Genomic DNA, 24,811 nt, shown 5'->3' on the forward strand with positions numbered 1-24,811 from the left:
ATGCCAAAGTGAGATGAAGAGGAATGATGAAATTAGTTAGGGGATTAAGTGAAATCTTCTTGCTGACAATCACATTATTCCCCTGTATTGTAGCCCACAGCAAAGGGACTAGAACTACTGATCCAGTATATTACATACATAACACAGTGTCCTGAACACAGCACTACATACTCTCGCCGAAATTATGATTCTACCTACTGCAAACTTTCAGCTGCAGATCTGACTTCATCTGCTCTGCTGGAAAGGCGCCCTGGAACAAACATCTACTTTGATGTGCTGTGGTTTATAATGGTGTGGTGGGACTGAGTGCTCACATGTTGCCTAATTGATAGAGCATGGCACTTTCAACCCCAGGGTTGTTGGTTCAATTCCCATGGGGTGGTGGGATTAGGATGGAAACATATCAAAAGATATGAACTCACTTGGGATGAGAGCATCTAAATAAAAAAAATTTGTTGAATGGATTAGGTGGAATTCAACTGAGTATTAAAAAAATAGTTACTTCTAGGTACCTGAGTAAAACTACATGTAAAGCCCACAGAGTGATTACCATATTAAGTAGTACAATGTTTCACAATTCTTAGTCCACACCTGAAGGTGACAAATCAAATAATCAAAGAATAATTTTCTGAGTAGCTCTGCTGGAGCTCATTAAGGTGCTTCCAGTCCAACACACCCCATTGCACTGCAAGCTACATCACGCTGAACATCTTTAATCAAGTCTCTCAATGTCACCAGCATGTCCTTAACCTGCAGTGATGCTGACTCCCTGCAGACAGTAGGCCTCCATGGAGGATCAATGAAAACTCTGAAACACTTCGCTTAACGCCTGCCTCATAAACGGCACTCTATTCCCTATGTAGCGCACTTCTTCTAAATCAATTGACAGCTGGTGGGGAGAGTCAAATATCGGAGTGTGTCATCTGAACCTCAACTCGTCAGACTGTTCTCTTTCTTACCACGCTGCTCCCTCACCCCGGACGTTTCGGCCTGCGCTGTATGTAAAATAATTATCCCGGACAGCAGTGAGGACATTTTTTAGCTTGCAGGCCCCCTACCGACCACAGTGAACTTCAAGAATGTATCTGCGCTGTATATATGCTAGCTAACCACCAGCTTCCCAAGAAAATAAACATTTTAACACGTCTGGTAAGTTGACATAGTAAGTATTTTTGACCTACTGATCAAGATCAAAGTAAGAATGTTATCTCTTTTTTCTGGCTATCGTGCCTCCACACCTTATAGCTCTTTGCACTTTAGGGGTTTAGGCTGGGTCTCTGTATGAACACATTTTTAAGATCTGTGAATGTAAAAATGGTTTCATGAAATACATGGCATTGATATATTAAAGGGTATTCATTTAATCTGTATAAACTGCAACTATTTGACAACATTTTAGGTTGACATAAATGTAATTGTGCAACTTCTGATATCACATGCAGTTTTATTTTCTTACTTGACATTCATTCCAGGTAGACTGGTTTGGACATTTATGTGTCTTCAGGTAGATTACACTAAAAGACAGGATGTAATTTAGCGACGTAGCCAAAACCACTTAACAATTCTACACTAGACTTGCGCGCTCTCCAGGACGGTGACTCTGAGGATTTTGGGATGGCTGTCAAGTGCTTGTGAGATCAGAACCATTGATGATCCTCATCCATATCACCCTGTCATCTACATCAGAGAGATGTCAGAGCAAGACGTTCGTCAAGCGCTCCTCGGGAGATCTACCCCGATGCCTTTGCTCCCTGGTGCTGTTCGGGAGAACGGAGAGTGGGTCTTTCTGTCACATCAGCACTATAAACCCCACTGCTCAGTCCATTTCATACCCCATACTAATGCTATTACCAAAGGTCAAGGCGACTTTCACAACTTGGTCTGAAATCTGCAACTTTAGTCCTTTTGGGGGAGTGTTTTATTTCCAAGGGTAAAGGAGAGGGTGATTAAGAAAGCCTACTTAATTAATAACTTGTAAATGAATGGATCCAATCTGTTTCTAATCTATGGGGAGATGCTTCAGGCTGGCATTCAGAACCATACGGAGCAAATAATAGCTGGTCCATTCTTCTCTTCTCTGCATGAAGGACAAGATCATTAGTCACTCCTAAATGGCTGAGTAATGCAGAGAGAAATAGAGAGGGAGACGGTAAGAGAAAGCAAGAAAGAAAACTTGAGGGAGGGTGAGAGAAAGGAGTGGATGAGACAGAGAACAGAAAGATAGAAGAGAAAGCCAAGAGGAAGAGGGAGTGGTAAAAATCGAGACAAAGACCAAAAGAGACAAACAGATCATCACAGAAAGGGAGGGCAGGAAAAATCTGCATATGAGATGGAGATGGAGATGGAGGGAGGGAGGGAGAGAGGGAGGGAGAGAGAGAGAGAGATGGAGGGAGGGGGACAGAGTTGGGGGAGAGAATGAAGAAGAGTTGGGTCTCTGCGAGTCTAAAAACAATAGATACCATATTTAAATCTTCAAATAAGCTCAATGACCAATAAGGATTTGAAAATTATTGCACATTAGTTTAATTACATTTTTTACATAGTAGTTTCAGTGATATCATCTAACCCAGAGTTTCTTATCTCTGTTACCATCTAACCCAGAGTTAGGTCTGTCACAATTATTACATTTTAGTTTAATAGTCTCACAAATAATTGAGACTGACAATTTAATTGTCGATATAGTAATTGTTATGCAACTAGAATACTGTAGGCCTGGATCTGGAGATGATTCTTCAGATTTGGGTTAAAACCAAAATGCGCCCAGAGTTGCAGTTGTGTTTGGCTTTGGAATTGCCACTAAATCAATGTTGTTAACGATTGCTGTTCACAAAACGCAACCACAAAGCAATGACAGTAACATTTCACTGCACACTGTGACCTTTTACCTCTCGCTCTGCTGCATTATTATAGCCTTGTTGTTTTAAACAGCCTTCCTTATGTTGTAAAACCGGTTTCCACATTTAATATGCAATGGGACAACATATATTTCTATCCATACATTTTAATGCGTTTTATCTAATTAGGAAATATGGTTGGAAATGTCAAAATTCAAGCCAATACACCCGCTTGGTTGCTTTTTTTGATGCAACAGATAAGCAACTGAAATTAGTTTGTCTATTAAATAATAATGAAATGATATTACTGTGCATAGTAAAACAATTGTAAACTAGTTGTAAACATTCTGAAAGTAAGAAGATTACGAGTGTCAGTAAATGATGAGTCTATAACTTCTCACAGAGACACCCAGGCCCTAGACACCCTCACTGATGGAAACAGACATGATCCACATGGTATTAGTTGAGACGTTTCTAACATTGGCCTAAAAACCTCTTATTCAGATTGAAAACGTGTGATTTTGGAATCTAAATATTAGGCAAAGCGATCGTTGTCAATAAAAAGCTGGATTAAAAGATCGTTGTCTAAAAAGTGATTGTGATTTGGCTCAAATAATTGCAATCAGGCAATTATGTAATAATTGCGACAGCCCTACCCAGAGTATCTTATCAGTGTTACCTTCTAACCCAGTTTACCTTATCAGTGTTACCTTCTAACCCAGTCTACCTTATCAGTGTTACCTTCTAACCCAGTCTACCTTATCAGTGTTACCTTCTAACCCAGTCTACCTTATCAGTGTTAACTTCTAACCCAGTCTACCTTATCAGTGTTACCTTCTAACCCAGTCTACCTTATCAGTGTTAACTTCTAACCCAGTCTACCTTATCAGTGTTAACTTCTAACCCAGTCTACCTTATCAGTGTTACCTTCTAACCCAGTCTACCTTATCAGTGTTACCTTCTAACCCAGTCTACCTCATCAGTGTTACCTTCTAACCCAGTTTACCTTATCAGTGTTACCTTCTAACCCAGTCTACCTTATCAGTGTTACCTTCTAACCCAGTCTACCTTATCAGTGTTACCTTCTAACCCAGTCTACCTTATCAGTGTTACCTTCTAACCCAGTCTACCTTATCAGTGTTACCTTCTAACCCAGTCTACCTTATCAGTGTTACCTTCTAACCCAGTCTACCTTATCAGTGTTACCTTCTAACCCAGTCCACCTTATCAGTGTTAACTTCTAACCCAGTCTACCTTATCAGTGTTACCTTCTAACCCAGTCTACCTCATCAGTGTTACCTTCTAACCCAGTCTACCTTATCAGTGTTAACATCTAAACAAGAATATATTATGGTCTCTTTTTCTAACTGTCCTTCTCCCTCCATTCTTGCTTCCTCTCAGATCAGTTCAAAGAGTGTTTTGCCAACACAAGATAATTAATAAATAAACTGAAGTGATAAAGAACAACAGTATCAAGAAAAAAGTGTTATAAATGACTCCCTCACCACCCCACCCACATTTTTCTGTTGTTCTTTCTCCCTCTGTTTCTCCCTCTCTCACAGGGCTGTTAAAAAAGAAACCATGGCTAGGCTTACAGACAGACAAAAGGTTAAAAACATAAAAAGTGTAAAATTGCCATTCTGCTCATGAAACACATCATACAGAACACCCCCCCGCCCCCAACAACTCTTTGTATTTAGTTCATCAGTGATTTCCAAACCAGAAAAACGCCTAAAGGCAGGGAGCAGGAGATTATGCCGACCAGGGAATGCTTATCGAGGAAAAGAAAGATCTCCCCTCTCACACATAATTGCTTTTCTAGCCCGCGCGGCGAGAGAAAGTGACAGCGGTGGGTGTGTATGGTGTGGTGTGCTGTGTATTTGTGTGTGTGTGTGTGTGTGTGTGTGTGTGGGGGGGGGGGGGGTCAAGATTTGGAGACTTTCTGTCCCAGTGCTTGCCTTACACATGATAAGTAAAAATACATTGTCCATTCAACAAAAAGTCTGACAAGTTTTATTGTTTACTGAAATGAAAATCCATGACGGCCTGCCTGCTGAAATCCTTGGCTGCCCCTACAGACCCCCACCCACCCACCCGTCCACCCGTCCATCTGTCTGGCTGTCGCTGAAATATGGAAACATCTCCCTCCTCCAGCTGTCAGCAGAGCAGCAGCCCACATGGCAGCTATATGTGGTGTGTTTCAGTGTTTGACCTGCAGGAACCGGAGGCCGTTCAACACAAAGTGTATTCACGCCTGGCACAGATGGCGATGATCTCCTTGGCACAGTAACCATCAAACCTGAGCCCAACCTTAACTTTTGAGTCACACAGTTTTCCAAAGAAAGTTTATTTTCGCTCACTTAGTTTGTCCTTCAGCTGGCGCAACCGAATGAAAAAGCCATTTCTCAAAAACTATTTCTAGTCTCTTCTCATTTCTTTTCTCATCCATCCAATCCCATTCACAATTGGCCAAGCTTTCCTCTAATGACCATTAGCAGAACCATGACAGCATGTTTTTGTCCCTATAAATGAACAAAGGTCAAGTAATTCCAAGTAAACAATTTCTTTTAAGGGGTTAACCTTCATTTTGCAGACAAATGCATTTTAAGTAAAAGAAGGCAGCTGCATTTTACTCAAGACCAACTTTTAACCATAAACTGCAATATACAGTGCATTCTGACACATTTAAATAAATATTCAGACCCTTTGCTATGACACTTGAGCTCAGGTGCATCCTGTTTCCATTGATATTTCAACAACTTGATTAGTGTCTAGCTGTTATATCAATTGATTGGACATGATTTAGAAAGGCACGTATATAAGGTAATAGAGATGGCAGCGCATGACAGAGCAAAAAGCAGGCCACGAGATTGAAGGAATGGTCTGTAGATCTCTCAGACAGGATCGTGTCGAGGAACAGATCTTGGGAATGTTAACATAACATTTCTGCAGCATTTATGGTCTTAACTGGAAGACGTTTGGAACCTCCAATACTCTTCCCAGAGCTGTCTGCCCTGGTGGGACATGGGAGAACCTTCTGGAAGGGCAAACATCTCTCGAATCACCACTCAATCCTTTATGGTGGAAACCACTCCTCGGTGAAAGGCACGTGACAGCCCACTTGGAGTTTGCCAAAATAAATCTAAAGGAACCTCACCATTCATCACAAGGCCAATATCACCTATACGGTAAAGCGTGGTGGCAGCATAATGCTGTGGGGATGTTTTTCAGGGACAGGGAGAGTTAGGGTTGAAGGCAAGATGAATGGAGCAAAGTACAGACAGATCCTTGATGAAAACCAGCTCCAGAGCGATGAGGACCCCAGACATGACAGGACAATGACCCAAAGCACACAGCCAAGACAACACAGAAGTGGCTTCAGGACAGGTCTGTGGATGTCCTTCCGTGGCCCAGCCACAACTCGAACTTGAACCCAATCAAACTTCTCTGGAGAGAGAAAAATAGTTCTCCATCCAACCTGACAGAGCTTGAGAGGATCTGCAAGGAAGAATGGGAGAAACAATTTTCTCCAAAATTTGAAAGACTTGTTCTTGCTTGGGCATTATTGGGTGTTTTGTGAAGAATGATGATGAAAAATGTATGAATAAATAATAATAAATGCAATACAGGCTGTAATGTAATGAAAGATAGAAAACGTGAAAGGGTCTGAAAACTGTCAGTGCATGGTATAGACCATATTTTAAACACTTCCTGACAGCTACCTAACCACTCCTCTGCACCTCTTTAACCACACCCCTACTGACCTTTAACCATACCTTGACAGGTTTGTAACCACTCCCTCACAGCTCATTAACCACACCCCTACTGACCTTTAACCATACCCTGAGAGGTTTGTAACCACTCCCTCACAGCTCTTTAACCACACCCCTACATCTCATTAGCCACCCTCTTCCTCTCTGCCTTTTCATAGATTTCCAGAGCGACAATGTTACCCCGTGTGTATATGTGTGTTGATGTAAGAGTCTGTCTGAGCAACTTCTCCTAACTACCACAGTGTGCAACCTCCTTTCATAGGTGTGTTTGATGTTTTCCTTCTCTGAGGTGTCCTCCATCTACCGATCCCCTCCTCCTGCCTGGCCTCCTCTTGCCTGGCCTCCTGCTGAGGTCTGTCCTCTCCCTTTCAGGCATCCCTACTTTAACTAGGATGTTGGTGTGTATATGCACAGAAGACAGAAGAACACATTGTCCAGTTCCAGGACAGCGCTCTCAGGGAAAAGTACTTCAGTCATGACTAAACTAAAGTCACAGACAGTGGCTACACTCCAATCACCAAGTTTTCAGCTCCTAAGTCCTTGTCCTCCACACACTCCAAACTCCTCTAGGGATTTCCCCAGAATCACCCTTGGTTTAGCTTGAGGAGACAGGTGAACAACATAGTTCACTTGCAGGGTTACTTTAACCCACAGACTCTTTGTGCATAGCTAGTTAGGGCTGAGGGTGTAGGGCTGAGGGTGTAGGGCAGAGGGTGTAGGGCTGAGGGTGTAGGGCAGAGGGTGTAGAGCAGAGGGTGTAGGATAGTGTGTAGGGCTGAGGGTGTAGGGCTGAGTGTGTAGGACAGAGGGTGTAAGGCAGAGGGTGTAGGATAGTGTGTAGGGCTGAGGGTGTAGGGCTGAGGGTGTAGGGCAGAGGGTGTAGGATAGTGTGTAGGGCTGAGGGTGTAGGGCAGAGGGTGTAGGGCAGTGGGTGTAGGGCTGAGGGTGTAGGGCTGAGTGTGTAGGGCAGTGGGTGTAGGGCAGAGGGTGTAGGATAGTGTGTAGGACTGAGGGTGTAGGGCTGAGGGTGTAGGACAAAGGGTGTAGGGCTGAGGGTGTAGGGCTGAGGGTGTAGGGCAGTGGGTGTAGGGCTGAGGGTGTAGGGCAGAGGGTGTAGGATAGTGTGTAGGACTGAGGGTGTAGGGCTGAGGGTGTAGGACAAAGGGTGTAGGGCTGAGGGTGTAGGGCTGAGTGTGTAGGGCAGTGGGTGTAGGGCAGTGGATGTAGGGCTGAGGGTGTAGGGCTGAGGGTGTAGGGCTGAGGGTGTAGGGCTGAGTGTGTAGGGCTGTGGGTGTAGGGCTGAGGGTGTAGGACAAAGGGTGTAGAGCAGAGGATGTAGGATAGAGTGTGTAGGGCTGAGTGTGTAGGGTTGAGGGTGTAGGGCTGAGTGTGTAGGGCTGAGTGTGTAGGACAAAGGGTGTAGGACTGAGGGTGTAGGGCTGAGTGTGTAGGGCTGAGGGTGTAGGACAAACTGTGTAGGGCTGAGGGTGTAGGGCTGAGGGTGTAGGACAAAGGGTGTAGGGCTGAGTGTGTAGGGCTGAGGGTGTAGGACAAAGGGTGTAGGGCTAAGGGTGTAGGGCTGAGTGTGTAGGGCTGAGGGTGTAGGGCTGAGGGTGTAGGGCTGAGGGTGTAGGGCTGTGGGTGTAGGGCTGAGGGTGTAGGACAAAGGGTGTAGAGCAGAGGATGTAGGATAGAGTGTGTAGGGCTGAGTGTGTAGGGTTGAGGGTGTAGGGCTGAGTGTGTAGGGCTGAGTGTGTAGGACAAAGGGTGTAGGACTGAGGGTGTAGGGCTGAGTGTGTAGGGCTGAGGGTGTAGGACAAACTGTGTAGGGCTGAGGGTGTAGGGCTGAGGGTGTAGGACAAAGGGTCTAGGGCTGAGTGTGTAGGGCTGAGGGTGTAGGACAAAGGGTGTAGGGCTAAGGGTGTAGGGCTGAGTGTGTAGGGCTGAGGGTGTAGGGCTGAGGGTGTAGGGCTGAGGGTGTAGGGTTGAGGGTGTAGGGCTGAGTGTGGCTACTTCACGTTTGGAGTGCAGCCAGTGTGCTTATGTCCTAACTCACTTTACTGCTAAGATTGGGTTAGGGTTACCTCAATAGATGTTCATGTCTCCTAGAGGTCAATAGATTCATGGTCATGTCTCCTAGAGGTCAATAGATTCATGGTCATGTCTCCTAGAGGTCAATAGATTCATGTTCATGTCTCCTAGAGGTCAATAGATTCATGGTCATGTCTCCTAGAGGTCAATAGATTTATGGTCATGTCTCCTATGAGTCAATGGGTTTAATTTACTGTCTACTAGATGTCAGTTATGTTGATGTTCAAGTCTACTAGATGTCAGTTATGTTGATGTTCAAGTCTACTAGATGTCAGTTATGTTGATGTTCAAGTCTACTAGATGTCAGTTATGTTGATGTTCAAGTCTACTAGATGTCAGTTATGTTGATGTTCAAGTCTACTAGATGTCAATGTGTTGATGTTCAAGTCTACTAGATGTCAATGTGTTGATGTTCAAGTCTACTAGATGTCAATGTGTTGATGTTCAAGTCTACTAGATGTCAATGTGTTGATGTTCAAGTCTACTAGATGTCAATATGTTGATGTTCAAGTCTACTAGATGTCAATGTGTTGATGTTCAAGTCTACTAGATGTCAATGTGTTGATGTTCAAGTCTACTAGATGTCAATATGTTGATGTTCAAGTCTACTAGATGTCAATGTGTTGATGTTCAAGTCTACTAGATGTCAATGTGTTGATGTTCAAGTCTACTAGATGTCAATGTGTTGATGTTCAAGTCTACTAGATGTCAATATGTTGATGTCCAGGAGAAGAAACAGTAGAAGTGTATATTGGATGCTTATTTTTAATGCTCTGTTGCTCACATCACCAAAAGGACAGATTGATTCCTTTCTCCCTTTCTGTATGTGGGTGAATCCTTAGTCTGACAGGCTCAGTCATTGGGCATAATGATATTTCAGATTCAAAGAACATCCTTCTTCTGTCTGCCTTTTAGGATCTTTTAATATTGGATTCATTCAGATGAGATGTGACCTAGTGGGCAGGAGGAAATGTAGTTGTTGGTCGCTGGTTCAAATCCGGAGCATATACTATGAATAATCAAGTGTGCCCTTGAGAACAGCACTTGATCCCTAATCGCTGCTAAACTACTGACGTTTGCATGCCTTGTCACTCTTTTGTGAGTCTTCAAATCAAAACATTAAACATTTATATTGTGTTGAACCTACACAACAAATTTCAAACACACATTCAGTTCCAACTATAGGATATTTAACCAATAAGGCTTGGGGGGGTGTAGTATATAGCCAATATACCATGGCTAAGAGCTGTTCTTAGGCACAATGCATCGCAAAAATATTATCTGGTTATCAACACAGAGCAGTAAATGCTCTGACGTCAAACTCATGGTATAAAGTCTCATAAAACACAGCTATCAGCCAATCAGCATTCAGGATTTGAACCACCATGGTTTGAATCATTAATACTGATTGGCTCAAAAGCTGTGGTGCACCAGAACGTATTACATGAATATTAAAAACACTTCGTGGCCAGTCCTAGCCATGAAACATACCTTGCTGTGCATTAACAACATCATCTTAGTGAATATATTACTGACCGATAAAAGTCTTCCTGCAAACACGCAACCTGGGCGACAGAGTGGTCTTTGTGGTTAGAGCACCTGACCAGTAACAGAAAGTTGCTTGAACAAAACCCAAAGCCAGCCAGGTGGCAAATAGGTTGTTCTGCCCCTGAGCAAGGCAGTTAGTCCTAATTTCCCCCTAGTTGTTGCTGAACACAAGAATGTGATCTCAGTCAACTGTTAAAATAAAAACAAAAAAACAATAAAAACAAACAAGTGCACAAATACACACATAAACCCTACATTCAAGAATTAACCATTAGAAGAGTAGGGTTATTCACACCCTGAGAAGATATCAGTGACCACGGGTGGGTATTGATTAAGGAGCCACAACGGGCTGGGTGGTGTGGCTGTGTGTCTGTGTGTGTGTGGACCCACCCTCGGGCCTACCCAGGGATAAATGAAGATAAACGACATGAGGCACAGAGAAACTCCGGACAGACAGAACAGGGTAGGTGGAGAAGGAGAGAGGAGGGCAACACAGAGCGTGTGGAAACACAACCAGGGAGATTTGAGCTGAAGAGATTCGAAGACGATGAATGAACTTGTCTTCTCACCTGTATAGTGGCACTGTTACCACGGACGATGGGGGGAGGAGAAGACTGAGAGAAGGAGGAGGAAGTGAGAGTTTGAGAGGAGTGGGATTACAAGGGAGAGAGAGGAAGAGAGGGGGCAAGAATGAGAGATGGAGAAGAGCGAGGTGAGACGAAGCGAGTGAAAGGAAGAGACAGAGGAGAGAGAGATGGGATGGACAGAGAGAAGAGACAGAGGAGAGAGAGATGGGATGGACAGAGAGAAGAGATAGAGGAGAGAGATGGGATGGACAGAGAGAAGAGATAGAGGAGAGAGATGGGATGGACAGAGAGAAGAGATAAAGGAGAGAGATGGGATGGACAGAGAGAAGAGATAGAGGAGAGAGATGGGATGGACAGAGAGAAGAGATAGAGGAGAGAGAGATGGGATGGACAGAGAGAAGAGATGGAGGAGAGAGAGATGTGCTGGGTGCCTACCTTGTGGTCAATGATGCCGCTATAGCCCTGTAGGACAGGGGGGTGGGGAGGAGAGGATTTCTGCCCGTCTACCGGTGCCTTGGTCGTCTGCCTGCTCCTCCCCGCTGCATCGCTCCCGTCTCTGGACCCCCCCACCGCTGCGGCCCCGGAGCTGCCGTGGAAACCGGCGTTGTAGACGAGGAGCAGGCTGGCACACAGAGTTACGACGAGAAACACAGCTAACCCATGACGCTGCAAGAACAACACAGCCAGATGTTGGCAAATGACCCGTAGTCTCTGGCTACTGTGAAATGTCCAGGATTCTACTCTGCTAACTATCCAGGATTCTACTCTGCTAACAATCTAGGATTCTACTCTACTAACTATCTAGGATTCTACTCAACTAACTATCCAGGATTCTACTCTGCTAACTATCCAGGATTCTACTCTGCTAACTATCTAGGATTCTACTCTACTAACTATCCAGGATTCTACTCTGCTAACTATCCAGGATTCTACTCTGCTAACTATCCAGGATTCTACTCCGTTAACTATCCAGGATTCTACTCTGCTAACTATCCAGGATTCTACTCTGCTAACTATCCAGGATTCTACTCCTTAACTCTCTAGGATTCTACTCTGCTAACTATCCAGGATTCTACCCTGTTAACTATTCAGGATTCTACTCTGTTAACTATCCAGGATTTTACTCCGGTTACGATCCAGGATTTTTCTCCATTAACTATCCAGGATTCTACTCCATTTACTATCCAGGATTCTACTCCGCTAACTATCCAGGATTGTACTCCGCTAACTATCCATAATTCTACTCCGCTAACTATCCAGGATTTTACTCCGCTAACTATCCATAATTCTACTCAGCTAACTATCCAGGATTTTACTCCGCTAACTATCCAGGATTTTACTCCGTTAACTATCCAGGATTTTACTCAGCTAACTATCCAAGCTTTGGAACATCCAGCGGAGTGACTGCGTTGTCCAAAGCCATGTTCTAAATGGCACCCAATTACTTATATACCCCATAGGGCTCTAATTAAAAGTAACACACGATGTAGGAAACAGTACGCTATTTGCAACGCCACAGTAACGCTGTGGCTCCTGGAAAACAAGCCATCGCCACAACTACTGTTCTACTGTTAAACTCAGACACACAGGAAGAAAACTGGCTCTTTCACAGGTTATTTACTATTCCCCATGGAGATTTGTTTTGTTCGGGGGGAGGTCTCACTGCAATAATAGGTAAATACGAAATAAATCTTCTCATATCTTTGATGGAATAATTCAAATACAGACTCAGAGCTCAAAACAGATTATATAGTAATCTGTTTCAATTCTAGAATTCTCCAATGTGATTGCTTTTATACAGGCTACCCACAGGCTAAAAGAGATTTAAATATATATTGTAATTAATAACTATATGGGCTAAACACAGACATAGAAGCCCGATAAAACAATGCATCATTAATTTCACAAAACTATAAACTCTGTTACAGGTGTTATTCCTCAATGTTTTTGTTTCTTCTCCAGAAAGTGCGTGAGCAGTTTTTTCACTAATAATAACATAATAGGCTAAGCTAAATTACGTTGTTTCACGCTTGTTCTAGTATGCATTACTGAAATAGCAATAATTCAAAATTAACTAAAGTACTCTCTACTCACATGGTACCAAGCCAATTCCATGCAAACAAAATTTAATTGAAACAATTCAATTCCTTTTAAGAAAATAACAAATTCCAAAGAGTCATATTTCTTAATACATCCGAAATCAATCCGCGCAACGGGATCTATTGTTCAAAGTGTTCACTGTAATCTCCTTCTCAACCGAGAACAGCAAGTGAGCCAGGTTACAGACAAAACGCAGCCGGTTACAGGAGACTACACGGCATTACAGTGGAAGAAACACAAAGACAGATTCATAACCTGTAATAGGTTAATACACGTGAAAACAAGTTCAACAAGCTCTTACCATGGGTGTCTTCATGTTGCAGCAACACGCCGTCTTATTTCCCGCGGTCTGCACGTGCAAATCCACTTTTACTCATGGCACATATGCCTGTTTATTTGGAACAGAAAATAGCGGGGGGATAATTTCTCGTCGCTTCCCCGCTTCCCTTCAGCTTCCCGCCGTCAACCCCAGCGTGGTGCTGTTGTAGTGCTGAGGAGGGCTACTCTCTCTCTCCTCGCTCTAGCAGCGCCGTGTCACATCGCCGTCTGGCGCTGTACAAGCCGACTGGAAGCCGAGCGCGATTCATGGAGTGTAGCGGACAGATGTTGCCCACATTATTGGAGCAGCCTACCGCTTGGTCTTAGAGCTCACCCTGTTCCAGGTCTGGCAGTGGAAACACAGCAATGCACCGGACCAATGCGGATGGAAGAATTCCGTGTTAAACCACGCTCACCAACCACACTAATCACGCAGGCAGGCAGCGAGCATCAGCGGTTTCATTAGGGGCGCTGAATGTGCGCTGCGCTGTTCCTGGGGCAGAAATACATCCGCAGTGAAGCTGAAGCTGGTGGTGCCCATGGTCCTAAATTGCTTGTACTCATCGGTTTGGGTTTGTACGGTTCAATGACACAATTATCCCACTTAGTAAAGCCGTGATAACCGCCATCCTGGTGGTGTGCAGAAAGCATGCTAGACCCCAACGCGCACTGTGGATTTTAAGAGCGCTGTATGAAGAGCGCTGTATGAAGCCTAGGCCCTGCCGTGTCACACTACGCCCGACAATACATAGTCTGCTTAGGAAAACAATGGCTGATTGGGATTTGAGAGAGACTTAGTGTTTCTTCAAAGTAGGCCCCGCACCCCACTGTGGGGTGGACACCAAATGTCCCTCTAGTCCAAAGTTGTGTACTATATAGGGATATAAGGCTAATTTGGGAGGCCCCTGTAGAAATCCTAGACATCCTCACGATGTGGGGAAACGGTGTCATGTAAAGGGGCCCCTCGAAATGTTTGAATCTTAAAGAGGGGAGACCGCCTATGTACAGGGCCCATCATTTTGCCTATTGAGTCCTGGTCAGAAGTAGTGCATCAAGAAGGAAAGAGTTAACAGAAGTAAGGGCTTGAGTTTAACGCCCCAGAGTAGCAGGCAGCAAAGTAGAATTACAATACAGAATATATTAACACTAATTACAATTATAATGTGGAATATATTAACACTAATTATAGTAACAAACACTGTAGTTCTGCTCTTCCAAATGACCCCTTGCATTTGTTTTTGTCCATGTTTTTCGTGTGTGTTAGTCATTCCCTGGAGAGGACAGATAGAGGACAATGTGCATTCTGGGTATTTGTATTGTCTCTATAAGAGTATTCTTCTGAGCCAATCACATCAGGACACATCCAAAACAAATAACACTTTCTCAGTAGCACTCCAATGACACAGTGTTGATAATACGTCTTTAGAAATAAGTCGTAGCGGTGAAACAGTTGTACGAGTGCAATCGGTGTCTCTTCACTGTCAGTCAGTTTTGAAACACAACCGATCACCCAGTAAAGGAGATCTCCCGTTGGGCTGATATGTGCTGTGTTTTACTGAGGAAGACCTGACAATTACGCTCCCTTTAAATGTAAATCATGCTGAACTGCTGAACCTCCACTATACGGACTGAAGGGACTCGATAAACACTTTATGGCACATATGGGGTTCTTAAACCAGTTGTCTGGGAACCATAGATGGGGTTCTCAAACCTCTCCTCTGGGATCCGAAGATGGGGTTCTCTGAGTACTAGGGTATTCGTTTTTTTGAAGTAATATAGCCACAGGATGCGATGCGGAAATAACCATCATAACATGGTTAAGATCTGTTCTTGTATGGCACAGAACTGAGTACTCAACCCGATACGATCTGATATACTACAGCTTTCAGCTGAACACAAATCAGGTCTACAACCGCTTGGTTAATAATCACCTTTATATCATAGATCACAGATCAGGCCTCAAACCGCTTGGTTAATAATCACCTTTATATCATAGATCACAGATCAGGCCTCAAACCGCTTGGTTAATAATCACCTTTATATCATAGATCACAGATCAGGCCTCAAACCGCTTGGTTAATGATCACCTTTGTATTATAGATCACAGATCAGTGCTTGGTTAATAATCACCTTTATATCATAGATCACAGATCAGGCCTCAAACCGCTTGGTTAATAATCACCTTTATATCATAGATCACAGATCAGGCCTCAAACCGCTTGGTTAATGATCACCTTTGTATTATAGATCACAGATCAGTGCTTGGTTAATTATCACCTTTATATCATATATCAACATACACCACACCTCAGACAGCCCTGTCTAACCCCCCACTCTTGTTAACTGACAGTATTTGTTATGTTAGTGTACTTTAACTGACTGCATTGTTTAGAGACTTAAACACATAAAAGCATTTACATCCATGACAACATCTGTTATAACATGTCTGTTATAACATGTCTGAGATCGGGAATAACTTGGTTTGCCTACGTTGGTTTGGTGTTACACATTCAAACAGATGGCAGTTTTGCATCATCATGGAGAGGACATCCCGCTAGCTGTAACCCTGACCATAACCCTGACCATAACCCTGACCATAACTCTGACCATAACCTTGACCATAACTCTGACCATAACCCTGACCATAACCATAACCCTGACCATAACTCTGACCATAACCCTGACCATAACTCTGACCATAACTCTGACCATATCCCTGACCATAACTCTGACCATTACCCTGACCATAACCCTGACCATAACCTTGACCATAACCCTGTCCATAACTCTGACCATAACCCTGACCATAACCTTGACCATAACCCTGACCATAACCTTGACCATAACCCTGACCATAACTCTGACCATAACCCTGACCTTAACCCTGACCATAACCTTGACCATAACCCTGACCATAACCATAACCATGACCATAACCCTGACTATTACCCTGACCATAACCCTGACCATAACTCTGACCATAACCCTGACCATAACTCTGACCATAACCCTGACCATAACCTTGACCATAACCCTGACCATAACCCTGACCATAACTCTGACCATAACTATGAACATAATCTTGACCATAACCCTGACCATAACCATGACCATAACCCTGACCATAACCATGACCATAACCCTGACCATAATTCTGACCATAACTCTGACCATTACCCTGACCATAACTCTGACCATAACTCTGACCATTACCCTGACCATAACTCTGACCATAACCCTGACCACAACTCTGACCATAACCCTGACTATAACTCTGACCATAACCATAACCTTGACCATAACCCTGACTATAACCTTGACCAGGTAACCCTCTGGCTCAGGTAACCTCAGGTAACTTACACCAGGTCCATTCCTGGAATCACTATTAAACATTAGAACTTATTGACGTGTCGGGAGTCCTCAAGCTTGTAAACAATCTTGGAAACTAGGAAATGACAAGATTATGGCCTTTAATTAAACTGTTCCTTCAGGCATGGTGCAACGTTGCTAATGTAGTTTCAGGGGTGGGTGGCTGGGCTGAGGGAAGGAGGTGGAGGATCCAGGTCAACTGGGATGTTGGCGCAGGCTGGTATCTGAATGCCAGGCTGGTATCTGAATGCCAGGCTCTGTCAGGCTGTCTGCTTCAGAGGAGACAAGCAGCTCTTATACACACACACACACACACACATAAACATAGAGAACTCTGCCTCTGATACCTTTAATCCCTGTCTGACTGTTTTGGTGCCAAATGCGAATGTAGACCTCTTTAACTGTTGTCCCATGTTCCCTCTCTTCACCACTGTCTGTCTCTCTCTCCCTATTTCTCTTTGTCTTTATCTGCCTGTCCCTCTATTACTCTCTCTGTCTTTCTTTCTACCTCTCTTTACCTCTATCTCTTTCTCACTATGAATTCAATAAACTTTAGTGACATGGAAAGTCAAGTTACTTACATTGTCAAAGCCTACATGTATTGACAGTAGTCAGACCAAAGACAAAACATGCAGTGTTAATAATATGAAGCCATCTTCATTACTGACAACATTTACTTCACCAACAGTAATGAGAACGGTAGTAAGACACTAAAGTAGTATAGCAGGATGCAAGTGTAGAAATTACATGAAAAACCAAACAAATTGTATCATTGGCCATCCCTCAGACTGTGGAAGGGAGCCAGGTACTTGGCAGCCAAATATTCACATTTTGCTTTTACACCCGATACATATTAGATGTTTTCCTTCTTCATGGTAGTGCCTGGGAATGTTGGGAAAGAAAGCTTCTCTCAGGCCTTGGAATTTGTCACATTGTAATAGAACATACAGCTCTGTCTCCTCCTCACAACCTTCTGTCTCTCTCTCTATCTCTCCCTTTCTCTCTGTCTCCCCCCCCCCCCCTCTGCCTCTCTCCCTGCCCCCCCATCCTGTTTTTATATCCACTTTGGGACAGCCCTTTTCTGATTAATAGGCGAACTTGGATATGAGAATTCCCACTGTAAAGTGTGTGTGTGTGTGTGTGTGTCTGCCGACCGAGTGACACAGTATGATATTGTCTGATAACGTGTGTGACAGGCCCGTCAATCAACCAGTGCATGCCATCACTCACAGCTCCTGTCCGCCCGGCTCTCCTCATTACATTCACATTTGAGCGGGAATAAATGAATAGAAAATACAGCAGCTATTATACCGTCAGCCGTTATAACCGTAAGACTGACTGATGCTGAGGGAACAAGGCTGTGGAAAGTCTCCATCACGACGTCCTCTGTGGCGCCCAGGGCTCAGGCATTTAGGCTCTCCGTTCTGAGGCACCCAGGAACGACTGAAAAGCACTTTACTATCAGGGGCCGTGGGCTTGTGAAGGACGGGGACAAACAAACAGAGCTCCTCAGTGAGGGTCTCCCCTCCTCTGGACAGACATGAATTAGCAGTTGCCTGGATCAGATGCTGAATCTACATAATGTTTCCTGACAGAAAATATATTAAGATATGAATTATTATTAAGATGTTAGTCTAACAAAATTGAAAGCCATTCCCATGTGTGCTGTCGCAAGCTGACTATAAAGAGTGCAGGTGAAGGAGGAATAAATATAAAATATAAAGCAGCTTCAGAATTAGATGGATGAAACCAGAAGGACCAAATGGTTAAGTACGACATGTACTGCTGGAGATCTCATGACCAAGATGACCCTGTGTGCGTGCGTGTGTGCGTGCGTGTGTGCGTGCGTGTGTGCGTGCGTGTGTGTGCGTGTGTGTGCATGTGTGCACTTGTTTGTTTGCATGTGTGTACAGGATTGTAATGGTGCTTATTGCTGAATAGTCATAAATTAATCTGCATCGTTCAAGTAAAATAATGAGTATTTTTTAGTCTGGTATTCTGCATGAAGCCTTCAGCTATAAGCCTTATATAGAAATAAGTAGCCACAGCCATTTGGGCAAATCTGAATGCTGATTGGCTGAATTCTGATTGGTTGAATGTTGATTGGCTAAATTCTGATTGGTAGAACGTTGATTGGTTGAATGTTGATTGGACGAAAATATCGTTTAAGGATCTTCAGGGATCTTATTTTTGTTATTTAGTGATCGCATTGTCAATTAGTTTAGTAGCAATACTTGCAAACATTTAAATTGTGATTGACAGCCGAGTGTGCCACTGATAAAGCAGGGACATTTCTTTAAAATGAGGGAGCCAACCCGGTGTTGCTGAAATCGTTCCACTTCCTGCCAGGTGGTCAAGATCCTCATCCGTCATCTGGATGATTTATTAACAAAGAGACCAAGGATGGTTGGACGGGAAAGGAACGAGGGATGAGAAGAAGGAGACGAGGCGGGGTAATCAATAAAAACACAGGGCCAATTAGTGTCCTCTGTTATATTTGTTAATGGACTGATAAACATCTTAAGTACTACACTATTAATGGAAGGGGTCTCTGGTCTAAAGTACTAAACTATAAATGTAAGGGGTCTCTAGTCTAAAGTACTACACTATAAATGGAAGGGGTCTCTGGTCTAAAGTACTATACTATAAATGTAAGGGGTCTCTGGTCTAAAGTACTACACTATTAATGTAAGGGGTCTCTGGTCTAAAGTACTACACTATAAATGGAAGGGGTCTCTGGTCTAAAGTACTACACTATAAATGGAAGGGGTCTCTGGTCTAAAGTACTACACTATAAATGGAAGGGGTCTCTGGTCTAAAGTACTGCACTATAAATGGAAGGGGTCTCTGGTCTAAAGTAGTACATTATAAATGGAAGGGGTCTCTGGTCTAAAGTACTACACTATAAATGGAAGGGGTCTCTGGTCTAAAGTAGTGCACTATAGATGGAAATAGGTGGCATTTGAGTCCTGTAATGTCAACATGTTTTCCCAGGGATTAAATGTTTATCAATCATTCCCACGCCGGGCCTTCACTACATCTTCACCGGCCAAACCATATCAGTATAGATTACTATTATTGATTGGTATCATCTCCCCGGGCTCCAGCAGATGTCAGATATAGTTAAAGTAACTGGAACAAGAAGAATACGTATCGCCATGATTTACGCCAGGTACATTTGAACACAATTACATTAAAATCCCAAAGCTGTATTTATCCCAGAGGGGGGTAATCACTCAAATCACAAAACAGAAGGAAACACCAGGAAGCTCAGTGTTATTATCCACCAGGAATAATTTATTAGAAACATCTCTTGAAGATGGTTTACAAAAAGGGAATGTGATATAAATGGGCTTTGTACAGTTGGTCTCTTACGAGGAAAAAAACAAACCAACATCTGTATCTTAAATAACACTCTAATCCCCAGTCAGTACACTAGGAATTAGGGTGTCATTTTGGACACACAATGACAAAACGTAAAAAAACTGCTATGGAGGATGAAGGACATGGGTTCAATCGCCCAGGCAACGTCCAACAGACCACACAGAAAACTGTAAACACAAAACATAAAGTGGGAGAAGCATTGACATAAATACCACTGCAATCGTTTGGCAATTAGATGTCATTTTTAACAGCTCACTTTCTCTGTAGCTTTTTTTTCACATTGGACGTTGATCTGGCAAGCGGAAGAAACCTCAAGCTTCATGAAATCTTGCAAAGGTCTTTTCATTCTGAAGCTTGGCTGAATGGGGTTTCAAAATAATTCTATACATGTGGTAAATCAGCTTGAAACTCGTAACGTTCCCTTGAACAGAGCTTTACAGCCCAGATCGTGACGGCAGAAACAGGAGCTGCACATCACAGAACCAGTCAGTATGTGGCACAAATGGCACCTATTCACAGCTGTTCATGGGGACTCAGATGCAGGCTGTGTTGGACGTTTGCTTTGTTCCAGGCAAGGTCAGGCAGACTGAACATCCAGCCGCCCCCTCTCCTTCACTTCCAATGGTTTATTAGCTAGTTGTTAACCAGTCTCCATCTGTCACACAACACCGGACAGCCAGCCAGCCAGCCACTCGGTCAGTGAACCAATCAGACAGTCAGACGGTCAGACAGCCAGCCAGCCAGCCACTCGGTCAGTGAACCAATCAGACAGTCAGACGGTCAGACAGTCAGTCAGTCAGTCAGTCAGCATCTCTCAGTAATAGCACTCCCGCACACCAAAGAAAAACTGCTGTAGCCCCTCCCAGCGCCACTTCCTCCACCTTGCAGCTATTTCCTGATTAGCCAATGTATCATGAGCCGTGTCATTTCCCTATTCCCTGTATAATCCAATCACATGACAGGAAGGTCCAGACAATCTGCATGACGAATTAACCATCCACAGAATCTACATAAAGAATTAACTCAACGAGGCTGACGAAGAGGGATGTTGTTCATCTTTGATGAAGAGGGATGTAGTTTCCTCTGTGTGGAAGAATATTCTGATAAAAGCTATGAAGAAATGTGAGACTTGGCACTGTTTCATAAACTGCTACTTTGCATGTGTGTGTGTGTATGTGTGAGCGTGTGTGTGAATGTGAGTGTGTGTGTGTGTGTTTAGCTTCTGCTACTGCGTGACAGATGACTGTTTATTCCCGTAAATTAGACTCAAGCGTTCTTATCAAAAGACAAACGGAAAAGAAAAGTAAGTCTGCAGTATTAAAAAGCAGCAAAGGACTTCTAAGCCATGCTTATGCCTCGGAGCAGCATGTTTCCTGTGTCCAAATCCCATCTATCATCCACGCAAGATGAACGCCAAGCATAACCAGGGCCATGGAATCAGTCACGTTGTTCTGATAATGCGAAACGCCCTTAAAAGCATTGAGAGTGTGATTCTTGCCTGGCCTCAGCATCAAGGCATTCTGCAACAGTCTGCAAAGCATCTGAAGAGACTGGGACAAGATTGATAGGGTTGCCATGCCAACTATAATTAGTGTAAATACTTAATTTATGATGAGAGCGTGAAGGGCCTGAATTGTGCTGTCATCTTGTCACTATCAGGCTTTACATAACCTCCAATGCCAATGTTAGATAAAATACAGTTAGACTGGCAGGAAAACATTAGCTAAAATACAGTAAAACAGGCAGGAAAACATTAGCTAAAATACAGTAAAACTGTCAGGAAAACATTAGATGAAATACAGTAAGACTGGCCTCAGCTTTACAAAAGAGCTCTTGTTAAATAATTCATGCATTTTTTTTGTTGAACAGCATTTTCAGAAACCACCTTGGAGCAGGTGAAAATGATTTAAAAAGCAGCAGGTTTGACACTGATCTTAAGATGGCTGAACGTGGAGATGGAGATGGAAAGAACAACAGTATGGTGACGGAGGAGGGGAGGGGGGGCAGGAGACAGGTTCTATTAAAATCACTGTCAGACAATACAGCACCTCCTTTTTAAAACTCTCATTTAAACCCCAGGGAGATTTAATTCTGCCGATAGGCTGCACAGCAGTCGTCACATCCACAATGTTTACAAGACAGGACAAGATTAGAGAGGCAACATTTTGCTAGGAATTTACCAGATTTTTATCCTGTAGTGGAAAAAAAGAAAGGTGGTGGATTTACTAAGAACTGTTGAGTTTATGTAACCTGGGAGCCAGTGTGTTGTGCTATCATTCCACTTCCTGCCAGTGCTTGTCATGCAACACATTTGTGGCATCAGGGGCAATGATAGCACAACAGAACGCCATCCAGGCTTTAGTCTCATCACAGAACATCAATCCACCAGACGAACAACACAGCAGATTCCAAGCCAGGGCTTCAGACAGTCAACTTAAACAATTCACAATATGAGAAATACACACACATTATCCATATTGGAATGGAAGCAATGCAGACCTTTTGATTGACACTATCAATATTGAACATGATACACACTTGGAAAAACTGATGTTGTTACTGTAGCTACATATAAAAAGAAATAACAGCCCACAATGATCTATCTATACTATTACTCTGCCAATGAAAGACTGAACTACTTCACCCATCCAGCTCTTTCTCCAAAACTCTATTGACTACTGACAAATAGGCCAACGTTCAATAATAATGAATGGTATTAACCTTCCTCTAACCATGTCCCAACCACAACATAAACATATTCTGACCAAGGACACTTGATGTGAAGATACTAAAAGCGCAACATGTGTGAAACCACACGTTTTCATGAGGGAAAAAAAGCACTTGGATCATTTGAAAAAATGGCAAAAGAACACCAATTCAGTGTGAAAAAGAACCGGCGTGGATCATGAGTTACACAGAATGTAACACTGTCAGAGCAACAAATCTTCAGCCTGCTTACCAAATGGCACCCGCTTCCCTTCGTAGAACACTACCTTTAACTAGAGTCCCAGAGGCCCCACTGAGAAGGAGAGTGTCATTTGGGACACACAGCTATAATGGGTCAGGAATGGACGATCATTATTCTTTCTGATCATGGAGAGAAAATGGACCTGAATAGTCAAAATGCTTGAGAAGCAGTGCAGGAAGAACAGAAATGGAAGGCTGGAGAAAGGAAGGGTGTTAAATTGGGATTTTAAAATTCCCAGCCTCTTCTCACGTCTCTTCCGCTGCTTCAGATCTGGGACTGCCTAACTAACAGGAATTGGGTCATTTCCATTCCAGTCATTTTAAAAAGTCTTCAGATTGTGTCTGATGGCGAAGGTGCATAGAGACTGTGGCCACCATGTTCTTACCCGAGACGTGTCATTGGTTAAGTTCTCCTTATCATACAAGGCTCCCGGGACTACCCCTGTGTGGCGGCATTAGGACAGTTTACACAATTGCTACTAAAATGGTTTTGCTACTGGGACTAATCAGCTTGGGGACTATTTTGCTCCTCCTGTTACATGTCTGTGTAACAGTATTAGCACTGTATACATGATTCAAATTTTAGCCCCAAGAGCATGAGTGATACGAATCAGTTTCTGGGACTATTCTGCCATGGGACTATTTAAACACAAGGACTATTACATTATGGATTGTTTTAGTGGTGGGACTATTTCGCTACGGACTATTTGATTGTTGTTTGTTTTCTGCTCAAGAGTTGATACAGTTCACTAACTACTTATCAGGAGAGGGGTAGTAAGAATCCTGAAATAATTGTGGTTAGGGTCTGAGGATGCCTTGTCTGAATTTGGCACATTATTCTATACGTAGTGCACTACTTTTTAGGGTGTAGGGTGCCATTTGTGCCGCTTCCCTAGGTATGCTAACACACTGACAAACAGGAGATCTGCTACTGTGGCCCAAATGCTGACTGGATACGGGCTTCCACAGGATGACATCATATCACAGACGGATTGAGAACAATATAAAATAACCACATGACACTGATATGAAAGCATGCCACCATGTAGCCTTAATGACCACATGACACAGTCCATATGACACTGATATAAAAGCATGCTACCATGTAGCCTTAATGACCACATGACACAGTCCACATGACACTGATATAAAAGCATGCTACCATGTAGCCTTAATGACCACATGACACAGTCCACATGACACTGATATAAAAGCATTACCATGTAGCCTTAATGACCACATGACACAGTCCACATGACACTGATATAAAAGCATGCTACCATGTAGACCCCGGGGAAGACCTAGGACACGCTGGAGGGACTATGTCTCCCGGCTGGCCTGGGAACGCCTCGGTGTCCCCCCGGAAGAGCTAGAGGAAGTGTCTGGGGAGAGGGAAGTCTGGGCATCCCTGCTTAGACTGCTGCCCCCGCGACCCGGCCCCGGATAAGCGGTAGAAGATGGATGGATGGCTACCATGTAGCCTTAATGATTTACAGGCGTCACCTTGATGTGGGTTCAATCCAAAATGGCTCCCAATTCTCTACTGGAGCCCTACAAAGTCTCCCTACAAAAGCCAATTGCAGTAATCTGTTGTGCAACTACACAATCTTATTAAGGTGGTATTTAGGTATTTTACAATAACCACCCGGTGAATCACAATATACAGTACCAGGCAAAGGTTGGGACACGCCTACACATTCAAGGGAATTTCTAAAATGTTTACAATTTTCCACATTGTAGAATAATAGTTATGACAACAATGTAACAACACACATGGAATCATGTAGTAACCAAAAAATTATGAAACCAATCAAAATACATTGCTGACATCCTCACTGAG

General features: G+C 43.4%; 1 protein-coding gene across 2 annotated transcripts in view; it reads right to left on the reverse strand.

The window, feature by feature from the left end:
• st6galnac5a (ST6 (alpha-N-acetyl-neuraminyl-2,3-beta-galactosyl-1,3)-N-acetylgalactosaminide alpha-2,6-sialyltransferase 5a) overlaps positions 1 to 14,165 on the reverse strand; it is a 54,767-nt gene extending 40,602 nt beyond the window's left edge. Inside the window, exons 1-2 of one of the 2 annotated variants that reach the window (XM_029118998.2) lie at positions 13,235 to 14,165; positions 11,269 to 11,499 (exon numbers count right to left, since the gene is read on the reverse strand). In XM_029118998.2, coding sequence (XP_028974831.1) covers positions 11,269 to 11,499; positions 13,235 to 13,249 — 246 coding nt within the window. In that variant the 5' untranslated portion in view covers positions 13,250 to 14,165. The other variant, XM_029118997.2, reaches the window with a different exon arrangement.
• Positions 14,166 to 24,811: the final 10,646 nt, after the last annotated feature.

This window comes from Esox lucius, chromosome 3, assembly GCF_011004845.1.
Source record: "Esox lucius isolate fEsoLuc1 chromosome 3, fEsoLuc1.pri, whole genome shotgun sequence".
NCBI lineage: Eukaryota > Metazoa > Chordata > Actinopteri > Esociformes > Esocidae > Esox > Esox lucius.